General features: G+C 37.5%; 1 protein-coding gene across 1 annotated transcript in view; it reads left to right on the top strand.

Moving 5' to 3' along the window:
• srrm3 (serine/arginine repetitive matrix 3) overlaps window positions 1-20,722 on the top strand; it is a 92,469-nt gene extending 71,747 nt beyond the window's left edge. Inside the window, exons 6-14 of the mRNA XM_017459445.3 lie at window positions 85-153; window positions 4,104-4,139; window positions 4,280-4,330; window positions 4,696-4,803; window positions 6,107-6,257; window positions 15,610-15,896; window positions 16,038-16,274; window positions 16,691-16,813; window positions 20,455-20,722. Coding sequence (XP_017314934.1) covers window positions 85-153; window positions 4,104-4,139; window positions 4,280-4,330; window positions 4,696-4,803; window positions 6,107-6,257; window positions 15,610-15,896; window positions 16,038-16,274; window positions 16,691-16,813; window positions 20,455-20,722 — 1,330 coding nt within the window. The remainder of the gene's footprint in view (window positions 1-84; window positions 154-4,103; window positions 4,140-4,279; window positions 4,331-4,695; window positions 4,804-6,106; window positions 6,258-15,609; window positions 15,897-16,037; window positions 16,275-16,690; window positions 16,814-20,454) is intronic.
• Window positions 20,723-22,331: the final 1,609 nt, after the last annotated feature.

Below are 22,331 nucleotides of genomic sequence, written 5' to 3'. Positions count from 1 at the left end.
TATTTGCAAATATGTTGTGAAAGTGGTGGTGCATTTGAGCTGTCTCATGCCTCTGTCTGCTGTCTGTCCTAATGTGATGCACAGGGTTGACAGCTCGTCTCCTACACGGCGAGGAAAAAGGAAGAAGAGTGGCAAGAAGCACAAGAGAGACAGGTGTGTGTGTGTGTGTGTGTGTGTGTGTGTGTGTGGCCATACCATGCTACTACTACAAACTCTTTATTTGAAATGACCCATTATTTACTACAATACTATATACTTTGCAACAGAGGTCACATTCTCTCACATGAACATGCATGACATTACCCAACCTCATAATTATTCTTCTTTAGACCACAGCTTCAGTTTCACATCAAATATTAGAATGGGGACGTGAAAGTCAGTGACTTTGACTATGGCATGGTTATTGGTACCGGACCGGCCAGATTGAGTATTTCAGAATCTGCTGATCTCCTGGGATTTTCAAGCACAACAATGTCTAGATTTTACATAGAATGGTGCAAAAAGCAAAAATCCGGTGAGCAGCAGTTCTGCAGGTGGATACACTTTGTTGAGCGAGAGGTCAGAGGAGAATGGCCAGACTGGTTTGAGCTGACAGAAAGGCTTTCCTGATACAAATAACCACTCTTTACAACCATGGTGTGTAGAAAAGCATCACAGTATGCACAACATGTCAAACCTTGAGGTGGATGGAGCAGAACCCCAAAGGAAAGCCACATCAGGCTCCACTTCTGTCAGCCAAGAACAGAAATCTGAGGTTACAGTCTGTAATTTTCTGATCTTTTCAGTTAGTTTTTTTCAGTTCTACCTTGTAAACAAGAGATATTTTGAAGATAGACTGACAGTTGACAAAACAGCAGACAGGAACATCTGCTAGGCATTTTTCTGGCTTCATGAAATATAAATGAGGTTAGAAATTTGCCTGAATTACAGGTATCGCCCTTATCAGCCTTCAAAGAAAGATGAAGTGGTCTCTCTCTCTCTCCTTCTCTCTCTCTCTCTCTCTCTCTCGCTCTCTTCCTAAACTGGTTTATGAAATATGACAACATGTGACCTTCAAACTGTCAAAGGAAAATGAGCCTTTCAGCAAATTACCCACAGTCCTTGGTGTCTCCATCCTTTCTTTAGCCGTACTTTCGTTCTCTCCTCCCCCACACTCTAGTCTCTCCTCCCCCACACTCCTCCCCCACTTCTAGTCTGTCTCTGACTCTCATATTGCACCGAATTTACACTGGCCCAATGGTCTTGTCTCGCTGAAAATCCCCCAATCAATTATAGATTGAGAAAGGAAAGGAAAAAAAGAAAAAAGACGAGGGAGATGAGTCCCGGGGGTTAGATACCTTCCTGGAGTGGAGAGAATAGAGTGAGATGTAAGCTTTTTTATTGCACAACTGCCTATAGTTATGTCCAAGATGCCACTACCAAAGACTGCTTTGATTGAATCATTTATGTAAATGGAAATAATAAATACAAGCTTTTAGCTGTTTGAGAAATCCTTGAATAAAAAACAGAAATATGTCTGAATATCCTGTTCACACATCATTTGCTTGACATTTTAAAAACGTAATTCAAAACGGCAATGTTTTACCTAATTCAAACAGTATTAGCTGTTTTACCTTTTATATATATATATATATAATATATATATATATATATATTTTATTTTTAATATATATATTTTAATATATATATATATTATATATATATATATATATATATATATATATATATATATATATATATATATATATATATATATAAATTCCATCTGATACTAAATTCATTATTATGATCCCATACTGTAAACTGTAAAATGTTTACTGACTGTAAACATTGTCAAAATTGTTGTGAACATTTCCAGTAAATTATAGAACACTTCTGTGATGATTTAGTCATTCACAATGAATTACTGGACATTGGCATTTCCCGGAGAATGGTGGGATTGATATTCAACAGTTCTGCTGATTTGCATTTCTGTATATTTTATGATTATTATTTTTTTTTTTACAAATGGCCGTATCATCAAGAGTAATGTATAAATATATGGGCGAGATTACTAATGTTGCAATATTATATTGTGTATGTTACTGAAGAGCTATGTATAGACTAATGTTAACTAGTTTAAGGAAGCAAGCTTCAGGTGAGCCAAATCAGCATTACCCCTCCAGGGGTATAACCTAGGCATTTGGGGCTGTAGCCCTGAAGATTTTGTTCTTTAGCCCTGCATAATTCCTGTTAGTCATTACGTAACTAAACATCAGTAAAAGAAGACGGAGTAGTACTGTTGTATTTTCAGTGAACGGAGGCAAAACCAATCAGACAGGGTTTACAGGAAAATACATGGAAATACTTGTGTCTTATTGACTGACAGCTCTCAATTTTACTAGTTCACACAGTCAAGTTAGTGTGAGGGAAAAATGGATATGAAATGAATGAATAAATTAATGGATATATGCCAATTGATTTTATTATTTATTTATTTTTCTTACCAGTAAACGGGTTCAACTTTAAATACTAACATCCTCTCATGGTGAGCAGGAAAACAAGGTCTGTAAATGTCTGTATGAGTTCCATGTTACGTGAACATTATAGGAGCAGAGCATAAGGACAGCTAACGTACTTTGTATGGCATTGAAGCAGCTAAACCCATACAGTGATAGCTTAGTTATGCCTCCCTGTGGCTAGTGACACCAAGCTAGCCTCGAATGGTGTTAGATTTCTATTTTATCTGTCTGGTAGTCCTGCAAACAGTCATTACACCCGAGGCAAGCTTTATGATACTGTAAATCCAACTTTTTGCTCAGTTTTCACATTTTTTAAGCAATTAGCTCTTACATGCAAGAAAAAAAATGCTTGGTAACAGTCTATTTAGAAGTACGTTTTAAAAAGTTTTTTTGATGAAGAAGAATCAGGGCTCAGCCTTGGATGATTAACAGTCCAGCTAACGCTCCTGTACCCCTGTGACTCATCCCCAAACCCCTTCCTCGTGATGCAGTCTTCTGACAAATCCCACCTTACATAAAATATTTGAGACGCACCATTGGTTGAATGGGGTGCTTTTGATTTTGTTACACTGGTGCTGAAACTCCAAGAGCTGGCAGAATTGTACCTTTAATGTTCATCACATCTAAGATAGGCCACCAAGTAAGACAAAATTTCCCTCCTGCAGTTATTCATGTGTTTGTGAGTCTCATTTTTTAGACTATTCAACTTTGTCTGCTTATACAACAGTAGAATATTTTTCTATGTTGTAGCAAAGACTGGAGAGAGAGAGAGAGAGAGAGAGAGAGAGAGAGAGAGAGAGAGAGAGAGAGAGAGAGAGAGAGGGATGTATAGCTAGTAGGGATTAAATGCTGTCATTTTCCCAGACACCATCTCTCTCTCTCTCTCTCTCTCTCTCTCTCTCTCTCTCTCTCTCTTTCACTCAGAAACAAAGCACACAGCTGGAGCATTTCAGCAAATCATTCTCACACCCTGTGCCACTTTGACAGCTTCATCTAGGTTTCTCCTTCCCTTTCTCAGGCCTCATAAACACACAGAAAGACTGTGACCTGCTTGGGCTTTTTGCTTTGGATCTGCTGCTACAGCTTCATAAAACACACACACACACACACACACACACACACACACACACACACACACACACACACACACACACACACACACGATTCTCTGGATTTGAATGCTTATTATTGTGCATAAATGGTGGCAGGAGAGAATCAATGGCATAGACATACAAATGAATAGTGCAAAAGTTTGCACCCCTCTCGGTTTCTGTGTAAAACCAGGAGAAATATCTCCAATTACAATTTGTTTGAAACAGTTTGTTGGATGGGGAAAAAAAGCATTAAAAAAAATTAAATTGTCACCTGATGTGAAGAAGGCAGTGAATAACATCTGGCCATAAAGATACATGTGATCAGTAATATTTCTGGTACTATGTTGATATAATGTTATAATGTGTTTAATAGATCCATTGACTTATTAGTTAGAAGTCACATTTTAAAGATAAAATAAATCACACCAGGCACTTAATGTCTCATGAATGTCTATACATTAACCTAGCATCTCCCCCCCCTCTCTCTCACTCTCTCTCTCTCTCCTAGGTCCACATCTGGCTCCAGGAGGAAGAGGAGACACAGGTACATATGTGCATACTCCCATCTGTCCAGTCATCTCTAACTAATTTGAAAAATATATAAGTATATATATATATATATATTTGCATTTTCTGTCTCGTCATTTTCAAGCTGCTGTCATTTCCACTTTCTTTTGTTTTCAGATCAGGCACTCCAAAGAACAAACACAAAGACAAGAGTAAACTGAGAAAGAAGTGAGTCTGGGTTTTTCTTCCAAGTTCCACCTGAATTAAATATTTAGTGCATTTTTTGGAGGTGTCTTGTAAGACACACAGCTTGCTTATATTGTTGGCCTTTTTTTTTTTACAATCAGCAGAAGATAAAAAGTAAAGATGATGTAGCAGATGAAAATTAAAATTAGCTAAGGAGACACCAAAGACACGTATTTGGGTTCAGATATTGCATTGTTGGTTTTTGGTAATTAGTTTGTGTAAGTGTGTGTTTGTACCTGTGTGCATGTGTGTTTGTGTTCATGCTTGTGCACACTTTTGGTTTGGTTGTATGTGTGTTGCGTGTGTTGTGTGTGTTGTGTGTGTGTGTGTGTGTGTGTGTATTACAGATCTCCAGCAGAGTGTACCAGCAGGAGGTCCCAGCGCAGAGGAAGCTGCTGCAGCTCGCGCAGTGCCTCTATCTCATCCACAGCCACCATCTCCAGATCCCCCAGCAGGTGATGCCAAGCACACACACATACACACACACACACACACACACACACACACCTCTGACCACTCCACACACTTCTGTTAACATCGTCCATCTGCTTCTAGTCTCACCTTCACAGCACAGGTCCTGAGCAGAGGAATATTTATCCTTCACTATATCAGGGTCGTTCTTCATGAATAGATGAACCAACACCCTTAAATAAACCTTAAATAACCCAAAACACAAATACAAGTAAAAATTGAAATCCACTTAACTACTAGGTAACACATTACTCATTACACATTATACCACATGGATGGATGGATGCAATTTATTGAAATCTAAGAAATAATAATAATTTATTTTAATTTAACAAATAAAAATGTATGAAAATTGATATTCTGAAGCTTTCTCTAAGACGTGTGATGTTTACTTAATATTTTGGGAAGGAGTCTCTAGTGTCAACCTTTGAAACGGACAAAGTTAAAGCAGTAGCATGAAGTTTTCCACCACTAAAAAGTTTCTCTGTAACATGACAAACTGATTTTTCGCCTTATTGTGTTCAAGAGAGGCTGATGAGGGAATTGTGACATTTCATGTTACGATACATTTCCTGCGTTAAGTCAATTAGGTTATCTATTTCCATAAAAGGTCATTTCAAATTAATTGTTTTGAAATTAAAAGTATTTGGTGCCATTGCATTTTAATTGCCTGAACTTGAATCAATCGCTGGAGGGCTTCCATAAGCCTTTCACAATACTTTGCTAGAATTTTAGCTGATTTCTCTTGACAGAACTGGTGCAACTCAGTAAGGTTTGGGTGCCTCCTTGCTCAGACATGCTTTTCTATTCAGTCCAGAAATTTTCTATAGGATTCAGGTCAGGGCTTTATAATGGCCACTTTGTTTGTTGGTATCTTCGGCATTTTGTTACAACTTTTCAGCTATGATTATGATCATTGTCCTGTTGAAAGTCCCAGTTGTGACCAAGTTTGAACTTTTTTGGCTGATGTGCTGATTCGGTATTTCTAGATAATCATCCTTCTCCAATGTATGTAAATGTTTTTCTGTAACTGGATTCATGGATGTTCTACAACATTAAAAGTAACTATAAACCTATCAGAAGAGTGACATGTCAATATTTAATCAATTAAAACCTTGTTATCCTTGTCAAATGTCTGTGATCACATGACCTTGTAACATCATGTAACATAATTGCACTCAGGTTAAAATGTTTATAAAGGATCTAGAGATTATTATCCGACTGATGTTTGGCTGTTTCCCTCAGAGTGCATCTAGTTAATGACAGGATTTCATACCGTTTACACAGGTCCAACCTGAAGTACAGGACGGAGAGGCAGAAGAGGTCTAGTCCCAGTGTGTCTCCGTCTCCCGGTCTGGCGAACGGCCACCACAGTGAGCGAGTTCGCAACGGCAAACATTCCGGACTCAGCCAGCTAGAGGGCGAGAAAAGCAACGATGTATGTAGTCTCCTCTATTTTGCTTCTGTGCCCTCCGCCTGCACCATTCACTCGAATTCCCTCACCCAAAATGGTTTCTCTTGCTCTGTCTCTCACTGCCCTCATAACTGACCTGACTGTTCGTTCTCACTCTCAGTTGTTGTTTTTTTTTTTTTTTTTAAATTTTTGGTTAGTTGTTTATTTTTGTATCTCGATTTTGCCTCTTTGGCTCCGTTTTGTGACTATTTGCATTCCCAGCTGGATTTTGTGCTAGTTGGGTAAGGTTTTCTCGAACAGCAGTTAATCACTTTCTGTTGATAACAAACTTGATTTTTTTTTTTTTTAATATTCAAGCATCACAGGCTGCAAATGAACCAAAGAAGAAAATGATCACAGTTGACTCGGTCAGTATTTGGTTTTTCCGAGGAATACAAATCAGTTCACTCAAGTACTAAAATGAAAGAATAATTTTACCGTTCCTCAGCTGAAATGCAATAAGTATTATAGTATTATACATGGATTATTGTGTGGTATTGTACAATTTAGTCCAGAGAACTAAACTTTTAAATAGTAATTGCACAGTTGTTTGATAACAGTGGGAAAAAAAAAATAGTTATCCATAAATAAGCATGGCACAAAAATTTGGGCATGTGAGACAAGTTATTGATCTCTATCAAATTTACCCCAACATGCCATGTTGTACACACTGTAAAACCGGATAAGTTCATTTAACTCAAAAAATTTGAGGAAACTAATTACCTCAAAATTTTTAAGTTGATAAATCAATTTAATTAAGCCATATACACTTAAATATAACACGTTTGAGTTAAAATTCTGTTATATTTAAGTGTATTTGGCTTAAAGAAATTGATTTATCAACTTAAAAATGTTGAGGTAATTAGTTTCCTCGAATTTTTTGAGCTAAATGAACTATCCGGTTTTACAGTGCAGTAGATTCTATTACATTTCAGACACATTCAAGTGGTTTAGCGATGATAAATTGAATGCTTTTAAAAGAAAAAGTTTAAACACTGTCAGTTATGCCATGTATTGGGATTCTTAAACCATTCATTTGTATGAGCTTTAATGAAAAAATTCTAAACGCAAAAAAAAAGAAAAAAAAAGAAAAAAAAGAATGGCATTTGCATTTATTATTTCTATAGTTGTTTTAACCCACTCAGATTTTTGGTTAATGTTTTCAGAGGTTAACAGCTTAGCATTGATTTGATTTCATTGCTCTCTCAACCTGAAATCAAAAGCACGCAAGTATCTTATAGGTGCAAGTGTGAAAATGGTCAGTGTATCTAAATTTCCACAATTTTACCACCAAAAACATTACTGTAAGCTTTACTGATACCTAAATTACTAGTCAGATTTCCTCACAATGATCTGCATGCATTCTTTTGAGAAGGTCTTATGTGCTGTCTCTTTCTCTTTTCACTTGCTTGCTTCATTCCTCTTTTCATTTCTGCCTCTATATAATTTAGGTGGTATCTTCCCACAAAAAAATAAATTCCCAAACTTTTCTGTCTTGTTTGTGTAAAAAGCACTCATATGCTTTGGATCGGGACCAAGTAGGTTAACAGGGTACGTGTATTAGTTTCTTCTTGTCAACACAGTTTGAACGCTCATGTTCTGAGTAACACAGTAGACCCCTTTTCTTCCAGACTGATCACAAACCTGAGAGCTGGTGTTTCAAAACGAGCTTGTTTTACTTGCTTCTTGTGGACTATCACTCTGACCTGCATGTTACCTTCTGGGTGGCAGCATCACCTCTGTTAAACTGTTTCTTCTCTGTTTTAGATGAAAAAAATTTTTATATATACATTAAAGGGAAGTGTTGCAAGCTTGTGATTATTTACTTTACCCTTTATAATCTTTTAGCCAACTGGCTGTACATTGTAACATGTGGTGTCCAGTCGATTGGTTGAGAGTGATGTAACTGTTGAAGGAATATTCCAGCGTTTTTCTATCTAAACTTTATCTGCTACATCTGTAGTGTATGTTTCATTAACATGGACCAGAAATTTGACACATTTCCCTGTACTGAGAAAAGAACAGAAAACCTATTTACAAACTGATTTATAATAGAATAATGTTGAACTGTGTCTATAAACATTTAAAACATGCAAGTGTATAGCTGCGTTTACATGGACAACAATAATCCACGCTTAATCCGATTAAGACCATACTCTAATTAAGAAACTACCATGTAAACAGCAATTTTTACTTACCTTAATCTAATTAATCGAAGTAAGCTCTAATCTAATTAAGACAGGTGGAGTACTCCTGTTTTAGTCGCATTATGGACGTGTATTACAGACATGTAAACACCTTAATCACATTATGAACGTCGTGTGGGAGTTTTCACCGCATTTTGAGACAGGACACGATCACACACGGCAGTTTTACGTTTTACGGCGAACAAGAGAGTTCGGCTGTGTCCCAAATCGCATTGTTTCTTACTATAGGCCTTTAGTGGGGAAAAATACATGTATCTCGGCTACTATATAGACAGTAACTACGCAGTTTGGGACACACCCACCACTTCAAGCATTTGTCTGTTAGCATGTATAGCATGACAAATAATTAACTGCACTTAAAGCGTTCGTAAAAAAATAAATAAAAACACCCAAAACTGTATACGGTACCATAACGAAGACGGACTGTATGTCGATACGTGAAATTCTGGAGGGACGTCGGACGGCGTGGCGCGGTGACGTAATGACGCGGGCTGTTCATCTAATTATGTTCTAAAACATGTAAAACTGGAACATGTCAGGAGTATTCTAAAAGCGACTCATGTAAACACCTTAATCACAGTATTATCTTACTCAGATTAAGGTCAATAAATAGATTACTGCTGTCCATGTAAACGTAGTCTATGGCACAAGTCTACCGTCATTACACTTTAAGATTAAAGGACTTAGAATGAGATAAACATGAGGGAAATTCTCAAGTCTGAGTACTACGTATGCTTTTTTGTGGTATATCCAGTGACGCTTACTATGATTAAATTGATCAATTTTGCACAGGAGCGTCACAATTTATCATTGAAGTACCTGAATATGAGTTATTACTCCAAATAAAATAAATACCAGGCTTTTCCCCCAAAATAAAACAGCAGATGAGCCAGTCAACATATGAATCTGGAATCATTTGCACAGGTGGTTTGAACTCTCTGATATTAAATGACCCTGCCTAGAAGCCCCGCCCACTTACCCCAGTCTTACAAGCTTTCAGGGTCCTCGGGACTTGCTGTGCATCCTTGCCTTCTATCATGGTAATCTGAGAATGTTTTGAGTTCATTAATGTGAAATAAATTCAACCAGTGTATGTTTGACTTAGCTAACATTAGACAAGTATATATTTAACATAAGGTAACTGTATTTATTGGGAATGTACCAAAAAAATTCATACCAAAATGGTAAAAAAAAATGGCACCGAAAGAAAAAAAAGGATGAAAATTTTGACCTCAAAAGATTAAATAGGCCTACAATGAAATGGCAAATCTAACACTTTACACATAATGTTATTAGAAAGCGATTAAAAATCCTGTTTTTTGCTCTCCACAATTTCACCACCAAAAACATTACTGTAAGTTTTAATGATACCTAAATTACTAGTCAGATTTCCTCATAATGATCTGCATGCATTCTTTTGAGAAGGTCTTATGTGCTGTAAAAGCGGTTTGTCAGACCAAAGACACGTTCAAACACTTTGAGCAGCATTAACAGTGAAAATGTTGCCCATGTGGACGTTAGACAGTTTGTAAAAGCATTATATCATAAATGAACTATTGTTTTTTTTTTTTAGTGTTTACTTCATATTACTGTAGACTCACCTAAAAATCCACCGTCCAGCTGATTTTTCGTAATTGCCACTGCCAGCAAGCAGTTCCTGACTGCACAGCTGGTAATATTATTACAACGTTTTGTACTCTCCTTAACCCTGAAATGATGGAAATGCTTCTTTTCCTGTCTTTTTTTTTTTTTTTTTTTAAGGCTATTGGTTCTGGACGATTAAATCATTTATTTCAAATGTTTTAAATGATAAATCACCAGCAGAGAAAAACAACAACAATATTGCACGTGTGCATTCGTAAGTCTTGATGTATAAAAATGTGGAACGGGTGAAGTTTTAAAAATGATGTTTTACTGAAGAATTTATTGGTAGTAATACTTTGCTTAGAGTGCCTATATAAGTGAACTTTAAACAGTTTGTATGTTCTTTTCTCGGCGTAGGGAAACATGTCAAAATTCATCTCTGGTAATTACATGTACAGTACAGACGCAGTAGATGGCTATTAGGTTGGAAAACTCTGGAGTTTTCCTTAAATAGCAGCGAATTCGACACTTATTCGTAACTCATGGGAGGTCTCATATTACAAGCTAAAAATCATTGTTTGCAGATTCATTACCCATCCTTAATACTGAATTTCTTGCTCCACTACTTGATTTTACATTTTATTAACTTCGGAAATGTACAGGGGTTTTCTTTCTGATGTTTTCTATATCTTAGTCTGTCTAAGAGTAAATGGAAAACTTGGAACTAAATAGGACAACATTTTAGTGAAGGTGTTTCACTAAAGGGACCCAAGCCATTTACAATCATATATATACACACACACTGTTTGTACATCCTAAATGTTCACTACAAATACTAAAAATAAGTCTTTCACTTTTCTGAAAAAGTGTGCAATTGCCGAGAGCAAAGAGAGTTCTTCCTGACCAACTTCCTTGGTGTACTAATACACAGTATTTCAAACAAGTCGGTAAAATGTGACTGGGGTCCCTTTTCAGTGTGCTGACTTTAGTTCTCCATCCTAGCACTCGACACCCCTCCACCTCCTCCTATCCATCCGTGGTGTGTGTGGCTCTCTTCTCTGTCGTCCTGACATGCTTTCTGCTCCATCGACCACAGTGTGCATGTTCATACCCTTCTCCAGTTCAGTTTGTACGATGGGTTTGATTTTGTCTCTTATTTTGACTGTAATTTAGATGCCCTAATTCTCTTAACCTTAATATGGCTGTACGTGTGTCCAAGCAAATAAGACAGATATTCATGTAGATTTCTGTTGTTTTCTCTTTTTTTTTGGGTGGTGGTTTGGAGTTTCATTCTCAATTATTTGTCAAATTTGATTTTGGCTTACATTTTGGTTGGGTTGGTCTACTTTTTAAGTTTGTGGACCAAGTAATTAGCTGGGATACTAAAAAGAACTCATTGTCTTTTTCCCATTTCGCTGCGGAGAATTTTCCTTTCTCCTTCCCCCTCCTCCTTTTTTCTTCCTTTCTCGTTCTGTCAATATTGCATACGTGTCTCTGATTGAAATGGAAGGTAGGTAACGCTCTGCCTACGCACGTGGTCTCTATGCAGATGAGAATGTGACAAGCACCCTAGCTTGACTGTTTCTCTCTCTTTCTTCTCATTTTATCTATGATGAAAAAAAAAAAAAACTTTGGCGGACTACTTTTCATTGTTTTTTTTTTCTTCTTTTAGTTTTTCTTTCTTAGTAATATGTTCAGTATTATTTTACAGTATTTTCAACCTTGTTTTCCAACATTAAAATTTAGCTTTGCTCTATTGCTGAAGTCGTCAGTACACTACCCTCCCCTCCAGTCCATTTCTCGTCTCTCTGTTCTTCTTTCGTTTGACTAGAATGCATTCATGTCTGTGCCGCATCCTTTTTGTCTCTTGATGATATGGTACATTCGTCTTATGATTGTTTGACACATTTATGTTCCTTTTTTATTATTATTTCATTTTATTTCATTTTTCAAGCTGCAAAACTGAAACCTTTGCTTCAAAAGACAGAAGTTGATCATATAGTTGTGTGTCAATGTTGATTATTCTTTTAATTAGTTTTAAAAGCTCTAGATATTATAAAATCCTAAAAATGCATGATTTGTAGCCAAACAACAGATGTAGAGTTGAATTTTTTTTGTCCTCATTCACTCCCGCCCCCACTACCACCAAATAAAGTGTCCTGCTGCGCTCACACCGGCAGCTATTTTTCACCTTGCTCTACTTAGGTCGCTAGAGGACATTCTTATCTTTTCTGCGATGGTTTTACGGGTGCGACATTCACAAAGCTAGCTACAGAATGTAAACAAAACCACTCATGTGACAACAAACAAATGTAAACAAATAAAAATCCTGCAGGGAAGAGCTTGTGTATAATATGCATCCATGTAGTTCATTACTGTCTACAAAGGTTTGCTCTTTACAGTTTATAACACCTATTTTATGGACTTAAAATGTTTGATGTACACAAATCAAATGGTGGCACATCAAGCCCATAGCAGCACAGCGAGTATCACCACTGTGCTGTAAGTAGGAACAAAAATGTGGAAAAACAGACAGAGGAAAATATTCCACCTATTCATACAGTGCCCTCCACTAATATTGGCACCATTGGTAAATATGATCAAAGAAGGCTGTGAAAAATTGTCTTTATTGTTGAACCTTTTGACCGTTTGTTCAAAAAATTCACAAAAACACTTGAGCCTTCTCCTATAATGCCTGATGAGGTTGGAGAATACATGGCAAAGGATCTGAGACCACTCCTCCATACGGAATGGCTCCAGATCCTTCAAATTTCGAGGTCCATGCTGGTGGACTCGCCTCTTCAGTTCACCCCACAGGTTTCAGGAGACTTTGAAGGCCATGGCAGGACCTTGATTTTGTGGTCAGTAAACCATTTTTGTGTTGATTTTGATGTATGTTTTAGATCATTATCTTACTGGAAGAACCAACCATGGCCCATTTTAAGCTTTCTGGCAGAGGCAGTCAGGTGTTCATTTAATATCTGTTGATATTTGAGTCCATGATGTCATGTATCCTAACAAAATGTTCAGGTCCTCTGGCAGAAAAACAGCTGCAAAACATTAAAGAGCCGCCACCATATTTAACCGTGGGCATGAGGTACTTTTCCATATGGCTACCTCTCTGTGTGCCAAAACCAACCCTGGTGTTTATTACCAAAAAGCTCTATTTTGGTTTCATCTGACCATAGAACCCGATCCCATTTGAAGTTCCAGTAGTGTCTGGCAAACTGAAGATGCTTGAGATTGTTTTTGGATGCGAGTAGAGACTTTTTTCTTGAAACCAAACAACTTGTGTTGATGGAGGTGACTTCGGATTGTAGTTTTGGAGACTTTCTGACCCCAAGACGCAACTAACTTCTGCAATTCTCCAGCTGTGATCCTTGGGAGATTTTTTGGCCACTCAAACCATCCTCTTCACAGTGTGTTGAGATGATATAGACACACATCCTCTTACAGGTTGATTCATAACATTTTCAGTTGACTGGAACTTCTTAATTATTGCCCTGATGGTGGGCATTTTCAATTCCTTTGCTATATTTTTATAGCCACTTCACATTTTGTGGAGCTTAACAACCTTTTGCTTCTCATCACAACTATATTCCTTGGCTAATCCACTTTTATGAATGACTAAGGGAATTTGGCCTATGAGTTACCTCATATTTATACCCCTGTGAAACAGGAAGTCATGGTTGAACAATTTTTAGTCACCCAAGTGTTCTAAAAAATTTTAAATATCAATGGAAATATTCTTCAAATTCATTTTTCTCATATGGATTCATAGGGGTGCCAATCATTATTGCACACCAATATATAACAAAGATATATATATATTTTTTGATAAACCTGTGTTGTGTTTGCAATTGTTTGATATCCATGACAGCAGAGTATTGTTGGGATTCTTTTTTAAGTAAAAGATCAAAAGGTTCAACAATGAGGAAAATTTTTCACAGCCTTCTTTGCTCATATTTACCAAGGGTGCCAATATTAGTGGAGGGCACCGTAGTTGCTAAAACACTTAACTTCAACCTTTTTTCTATGCCCACTTCACCTCATTCTCCCCACCTACTTCATGTCAGTCTGCCTCCTATTATATGTAGTTCACCAGTTTTCACTGCAAAGTAATGACTTCAGGCCACTTTGTCTCCTTGCCGTTGGTGTGAGTGTGGAGTAGTGGTGGTCAAAAATTCTGTACTTTTTATTAGTGGCGTTGTATTCTTGCAAATAAAAATATTGAAATAGAGAATCTGCAATGAGCTCTGGCTCCAGGGTGGTAGGTCAGAAGTGTCAGGTTTTAATAGTAACGGGCCTAAATATTGTCCTTACAAGTCCTTACAACTGTTTATAAAAAAACCTATGAAACTATGAAAGAGGCCAATTATGATGATATAGCCAAAAATAATGTCAAAGTGTCAAGTGGTTATTTTGAAAGTTTGTTCATTAAAAACATTACATGTTCACTAAAATCACAGATTCCTTTTTCCCCCTTTTGATAGATTCATTTTACTCTTAGTGCCTATGCGTATATCAGAATCATTTGCTACTTGGAAAGCGAGTTGTTCTGAAAAGAGTGTCCAAGCCCATATTGTCATTTCTTTTCTTTAGTCCTAAATGATTATTATTATTATTATTATTATTATTATTATTATTATTATTATTTATTCTTTATTTCATTTGGTGTGTCTTTTTGTTTGAGTTTGATTTCATGTATTGTCTCATGCTCACTACCAGGGAAGGGTGTTGTGTCTTTTTCTCTTGCATTTTGTGAATCTAATGATGCACTTATGTTGCCCCACTTTTCCCTTCTCTTCATACCTTACCTACTAAAGGAGGGAATACCACTTTATTGGTAAGTGGATGTTAACCAAAAGGGAGTTAAAACAGAGTAGCCATTTAAAAAAAAGAAAAAAAAAGAAAAAAAAAAGGAAATGGGTCGCTGTTCACATCTCAGCAATTGTCTGCAGGGAAAGCAATCCACAAGCAGAAATTTACTACTGAATAGAAGACCAATTGTTTTCTAATTCGAGTGACTCTATAATTGTGAATCTTTAATTTTGTTCCTTCCATTTCTGTGATGTTCTGTCAAGTTGTCTGATTTATTTTTGTTTTTATTTTCCACTTTTTCCGTTTGTAGCCATTTCTTAAAAAAAAAAGAAAAGAAAAAAAAAGACAAAGTCCTCCTTTTCCACTCAGCTCTTTGGTCTCTTTCGCTCTCTCTTTTTACTCTCTGTTCTCCCGATCTTGATTTGTTTCACAATTTTCACATATTTTCCCTTCTTTCCTCTTCTTTTCTTTCGGGATTATAATTTCCAGCTCATTATGGTTTTGCATGCCAAGTATTGCATGCGCTGCACCATAGAGGACTGTCTATAAGCCATATCAAGAAAACTCCTAGCTCTTTTCTTTTAGATATTTGCCCTTTTTTTTTGGCAAGTACACCATCGCACTCACCCAAGTGAAAAAGATTCTAATTTCTGTGTATTTGTGTCATTTTTTCCCCTTTTTTTCTTTTTTTTAAAACATTTTTTTTGGTTATTATACATCTACAGAAGCTACGGTCATTGGCTTCATCCTCACCGAGTGAAGTGCAGAGGCAGACGTCGCCTAATGTAAGAGAAGCAAAGAGCCACAGCGCCCTCTGTAGGAGCCCTGGTCGACAGCAGACACATGCCCAGATGGGAGAGGCAGGAAAGGGAGAAGAGAGGCAGCAGCGGGGTGGCAAGCTGTCCTCTGAGTCATCAGGAAAACGGGCAGGACGGAGCTGCCACTCTCCTGCCCATAGCAGTGACTCCCAACTCGATCTCCAGTCTAAAGCCAAGGGCACACATGTGAAGAAGTGAGACTTAGTTAATTGTTGCTGTGGCCATCATCTATCCATTTCTAAATAGATCAGGATGTGACTTTTGGTACACTTACCCAGGCCATTTTATAATCAAGAAGCTGCACCGACATTTTTTTCCATTGTATTTCTTTGCAGAGCAAAAGGATCTCATTCATCTAAGAGGCACCATCATGGTAGGGCCGTGAACCGACAGCGCAGTGTGTCAGCGTCACCAAATCCACACCGGCGCACGTCGGGCCGCAAAAAGAGCAAATCAAGCCTACAGCAACGAAGCAGCTCGTGGAGCAGTGTCCGCTCTTCTTCACGCTCCAAATCAAGAGAGCACACGCAAAGCAAGACCAAGTCTCCACATACTCGGCAGAACAACTCTAGGTGAGTTCTAATAACTTTATGCCTCATTACTCACAGTCATTTTTAAACAGTGTATCTGTGTGCCTTAAAGCCTATACTTACATCACATCTCACAAATTCACAAGCAGACAAAAGATCCATACAAAGATCAACTCTTGAGTTTCAAGTGGTGTTGTACTAATCAATGACACATGCCCATGAGTGCCCATGACAGGTCCATACAACCTCAGAAGCAATCTTCCGATTTTCAAGTGTATATATAAAATTCAGGATTCAAATTTAAAGAACCAACAAGTAGTTTTGTATTAAAAAAGAACAAATATTTTGAATAGTCTTCAAAATATCTTCTTTTTTTTTCTTCATTTGGAGACATACCCATGTCAAGGGATTGTAGACATCATCACTTTAATCATCACCTCTTCTCTGTGCTCATATAGAGAGAGGGACAGTCCTCACTACTCTGATGCCGAGAGAGCTCGCCGACGCTCCCGCAGTTATTCTCCCATTCGTAAGAGAAGGAGAGACTCGCCCAGCTTTATGGAGGCTCGCAGAATCACCAGGTACATCCTGTTCCTGATCAGCCTATAGCAGTTGTATTCCAGCAAACTACAGGGGACAAAAACACCTTCCTGTTTCATGTAATTTCTATTCATTCTGATGATTTGACCCTAACTGAAAATGTTTTTCTATCTAAACAAAGCCTTCAATTTGCTTCATTCAACTGACTGATTGAAAGAGATTGAATTTCTGTGTAAATTCTGTTTTGCTTCCAAACACATAGTTTTAAGGTATTGAAGTCCTTTTTCTTTGATCCTCTCAGGTAATATCAATTGACTTTTGCTGCTATCACTGACAAAGTATTTTTTATTATTATCTGTGGTAAAGTATCTTTGTGAGCAAGTTATGGCATTGAAATGATTCAAATTACTCCACAAATTGGACCATTTAAACAATAAAGATATTGCTAGCTAGTCAACTAAGCCCTGATTAGCTAGTGCTTCTGAGTTGCTAAATACCTAGCTTACTTATCAAATTCAATTTGATATTAAATAGTGCTGGTTATTGCATTTCACTCCAGGTTTGTCAGAATAACAGTCCATAAGTCCTACTGAACCCACAACTATTTTAATCTTTAATTTCTCAGTTTCTCAGACTTTCTCAGTACTGTCAGACTTTTAGCTGCAGAACCTGCATGTTAACCTAGCTAGGTAGCTAATTTAGCTTAGGTTGGTGATTAACAAAAGCGATTTGATTGTTTTGTTTGATATACACTGCGAGAACATATAATTACAATACATATCAAGACTTAAATACTGAGTTCCTACTTGTGTCAACTTTTGACAAATATGAGCTAGTTTACTATCAGTTGACTAGCTAGCTGTTAGATATGGCAGGAGAATGTGGGAGCAAATAGCAAATCTATGTATATAGATCCTGGAATTAGGTGTAGAGAGTTTTGTAGGCCATTTTAGTACTTTCTTGGACATGGAATCACATTAAACAAATTATTATTCAGTATAAATAATTTTATTTTCCTCAGCCCAGGATTGTTGGATGGCAGCATATAATTGTTAGTCTGGATTTAAACTGATCAAAGACAGAATAAAATCCTCCAAAAGGGTGCCCTACAAAGGTGTTTCTATAATCCATATTCTTTTCCCTTACAAGATGTTAAGACAACAGCTGCTGGTACGAGTTTCCTAATGGAAAACCTTGCGATTGTATTATCATGTGCACATATAGTGACATCTAGTGGCCACTCTGTGTACTACCGGCTTTCCGGTCATATAGTAAAAAAATTACATATAGAAAAACAAAACATAACAAAACATTGCTCTGCTGTGTTTTCCATACTGTGTTGAAATTAATTTACCCAATTTCAAATAATTCCAATGCTTTTTGCTCAGTCTTTCATCAAGGTGTAAAACATGTCCCTGGTAAAGCAGCACCTACACACCTGCAATATGTTCATGCTGAGATTTGTTGCCTGTGTTACTGGATCAGCACAGCTGAATCAAGCGAGCTCACACTTTCACTCCTGTACAAAGGTGTTCAGAAGACCTCGGGCATCGGAACGTGGAGGCAGAGTTACCGTGGTAACTGTTGCCGAGCAGCAGGACTCTCCTAGGCCTCGTCTCCTTGTGAACCTGTTTGGTGAAGCAGCGGCACACAGACAATGTCATTACAGTACAAAAACCAACATCCCAACCCTGTCTTTCTCTCTCTAATCTAAGCTACTACAGTGGTTACTGGCATCTGATGAATACTAACGTTACAACATGCTTAAATGATAAAGGTGAAGTTAAGAGGTTTTGAAATTTAAATCTACATGCTTAGATCAAACTAAAATTGACCAAAATATAAATTAACACAAATCAATAAACAGTCTGTAGAAATGTGTTTAAAAACCTTCAATTAGTATATGTATGATAATCTTGAAGGATTACCATTCTGTTGAAACCTCTTGATAAACCCTGTCTGTTTCCCACTCACTTCAATTAAAGATTTAATATTTCTGTATCTGTATCAGCTAACAGCTCTTTGCTTGGCAGCAACACAAGTGGTGTGGGTGCTTCGAGGTGACCTACAGTGTGTATATGCGTGTGTGGATATGGTTACGTGTGTGAATGTACAGTATTAACAAATTATGCATTTCTTTCTGTCTCTTTGAATAACTAGTGCCATCTAGGGGGCGAATGCATTAACCCTGATTAACACACGCAGCCACTCAATCTTTTTATTCTAATCACAGCATTCTGGCTCCCTCTGACAGCATTATCTAAAACCATTATCTCTGATTCTTTCACAAATTTAGTACATGTGAAATTTTATTTTGTATAAAATTGTCTCTAATGTTTGTGTAGTGACACATAAACTATCTATGCAACTATAATGTAATTACTATGGCTATATGCCTTTTTGCAGAGGGATTAAAATAGTATGATAGCATTATTTACCATTTTTGAAAGGAACCTCCAATGTCAGTGCTTTGTAACAGTCAGAGGTGTATACTCTGATCAGCCATAATATTAAAACCACTGACAGGTGATGTGAACGTTGATTAGCTCGTTACAATGACACCTGTCAAGTGTTGGGTATATCAGGCGGCAAGCGAACAATCAGTTCTCGAAGTTGATGTGTTGGAAGCAGGAAAAATGGGTAAGTGTTCGGATCTGAGTGACTTTGACAAATGCCAAATTGTGATGGCTAGACAACGGGTCAGAGCATCTCCAAAACAGCAGGTCTTGTGGGTGGTTCCCGGTATGCAGTGGTTAGTACCTACCAAAAGATGTCCAAGGAAAGAAAACCTGTGAACGGGTGACAGGGTCATGGTCAGCCAAGGCTCATTAATGCGTATAGGGAGTGAAGACTAGTCCATCTGGTCCAGTCCCACAGAAGTGCTACTGTAGCACAAATTACTCAAACAGTTAATGCTGGCTATGATAGAAAGGTATCAGAACACACAATGCATCCCAGTTTACTGTTTTTGGAGCTGCGTAGCCACAGACCAGTCAGAGTGCCCATGTGACCTCTGTCCACTGCCGAAAACGCCTACAGTGGGCACATGAGCACCAGAACTGGACCTTGGAACAATGGAAGAAAGTGACCTTTCCCCCTTGATGAACAAGGTGGACCTACACATTATTAGGCAGGTGGTGTTAATGTTATGGCTGATCAGTGTATAATTACTGTATAATTATTAATTCTGTCACACACACGCCCAATAATATCAGCAGTACCTTAATCATTTAGATAATTACCAGTTTATTCCAATGTACAGTTGCAGAGTGCAGAGTTTCAACCCTTTAGTGTGTTTGGTATCACAGATATGCCTTTATCACAAGTAATAAAAATGGCCAAATATTATACATTACGATATAAATAGTAAATGAACCCACCCACGCTTTGCCTTTATCACTGGCTCCAACCTTTTTCGTATCCTCTAACCAGCTTTTCTGAGAAAATCACACATTCCATTTGTAACTTTCTGGAATTCTGTTTATTTGACACATTACTTCTGTAGTCCATCTATAAAACTGCATATCTTCAGTAGTTACATTATAGTTGCATATATAGTTCATGCCAATGGTATTAGAAACATTTACTATAATGTGGGACTACCAATTCATATATATATATACATATATATACACATATATATATAAAGTATCTAACACTTAATGTTTCTCTCTCTCTGTAGTGCACGCAAGAGGCCGATACCGTACTACAGGCCTAGTCCGTCTTCCTCCAGCTCTCTGAGCAGCTATAGTAGCTCCAGCCGAAGCCGGAGCCGGAGCTACGACAGCTACAGCAGCTACAGCCGGAGCAGGAGCAGAAATCGGAGCAAAAGCAGGAGTAAAAGTCGGGGCAGGAGCAGGGGCAGGAGCAGGAGCAGCAGTCAGTCCCGAAGTCCCAGTCAGGCACACAGCTACTACAGTCACAGCAGCTATGAGAGCCCTGGCTTCTGACCAGTGATGGCTACAGGAACAGATAGATTAAAGGATGGATTGAAAAATCAAAGAAATGAACAATTCAAAACACTTCACACTACCTTTCCTCGTATCTGTGGTAAATAAGTAATTATTATAACTAAAAAGGTATTACCATAGCCAAGATGGCTGTGAAGACATTATGGAAGATTTCTTATATCTTCTATAAGAAAAGGTGACAAAAATCTAAAGATTATTAAACCCCAGAAATTGCAGCACATCAGATTAGATGATGATTATGTGACACAGATTCAGGTAATACATGTAATCCAAAATAACGTGGAGAAAATTCAAACACACACAATTTCGCAAAGCACCTAAAAAACAAGAGCAAAGGAACCTATCAAACATCTGTGTACGATGCGGTGTTACAAACAAAACAGGATCGTATACGGACACCAAAAAGCCAGGAGAACAAAATGAATTAAAGCACTTTTATGGCCTGAAATTCTTCCAAGTTGCGAAAATAATCACAACAAGGGACGGTAGAAGAGAAAAGATGTGCATAGAAGGAAGAAGAAGCACCCAGCTGGGATGAATGTAATCCAACAGGAGTCAAAGGCGACTCGATGGACACTGAACACACTCTGTAATATTCTTCCCCAACCCCTTCCAAAGACTGACACACACGAACAAACAAACAAACAAACAAACAAACGTGAGAACAAACACAGACTATATTAATGAAATTAATGATATTTATCTCATGTTTTGCTAGTGGAAAACAGAACTGTGTGCTTTTCTAAAAGATGTATTATACAGTACGTACACCGGGATGTTGACGTGTGATGGTGTAAACTGCAAGCTCTGGCTGTAAACTATGCACTGTATATCCAAACCTATACAACATAAGGCTTTGTGTGTGGAAACGTTAGCATGATGCAGCAGAGGAGACTTTCATACACCACACACACACACACACACACACACACACACACACACACACACACACACACGGCTGTAAATTTCTCTTCTACTCCTCCTTTATTCTTGGGTCTCCTTGACAGTTTCATATCGGATATACCTGTATGCAGAGACCTTCAAGAAGTGTATGATTTCGGTCACTATCCCACTTTCTTTGGCTGTGGGTATTGCATACATGGTTGTATCGCTATTTAGAGCTTTGAATAATTTAGCGCATTAGTTCTGTACAGTTATTATTATAATCATTGCTGTTGTCAGTTCTTGTCCTTGAAACCAGGCTGCAAACAAACACATGCACACACATGTCTTTTTTGATCATACTGTATGTATTTAACTATGTTTTATTTATTTACCTACTTGTTCTTATTTATTCCTTATTTATTTGATATTTATTATGTATTTATCCACTTATTTATTCATTCGGAAACATTAGTGAAGAATTCCTCTTGCTTCCTGCATCTAGAAATTAATTATGAAAGAAATTATAGTTATTTCACTAACTCAAAATTGATTTCAATTGAAATCTGCTTTTTCTGTTTTAACACTAAGCATTACTACTACAAAGTTGTTGTAGTTTTTCACTAATGATGAGATCCCTGTTCCCCCAACCCTAAATATTTTTCCACATGCTCTAATCCAAGAATCTTTATCAAACATTTATTGG

This window comes from Ictalurus punctatus, chromosome 28 (genome assembly GCF_001660625.3).
Source record: "Ictalurus punctatus breed USDA103 chromosome 28, Coco_2.0, whole genome shotgun sequence".
In the NCBI taxonomy this organism is placed as follows: Eukaryota; Metazoa; Chordata; class Actinopteri; order Siluriformes; family Ictaluridae; genus Ictalurus; species Ictalurus punctatus.
The sequence above is the reverse complement of the archived record's forward strand: the minus strand, read 5'-3'. Positions and strand labels throughout refer to the sequence as shown.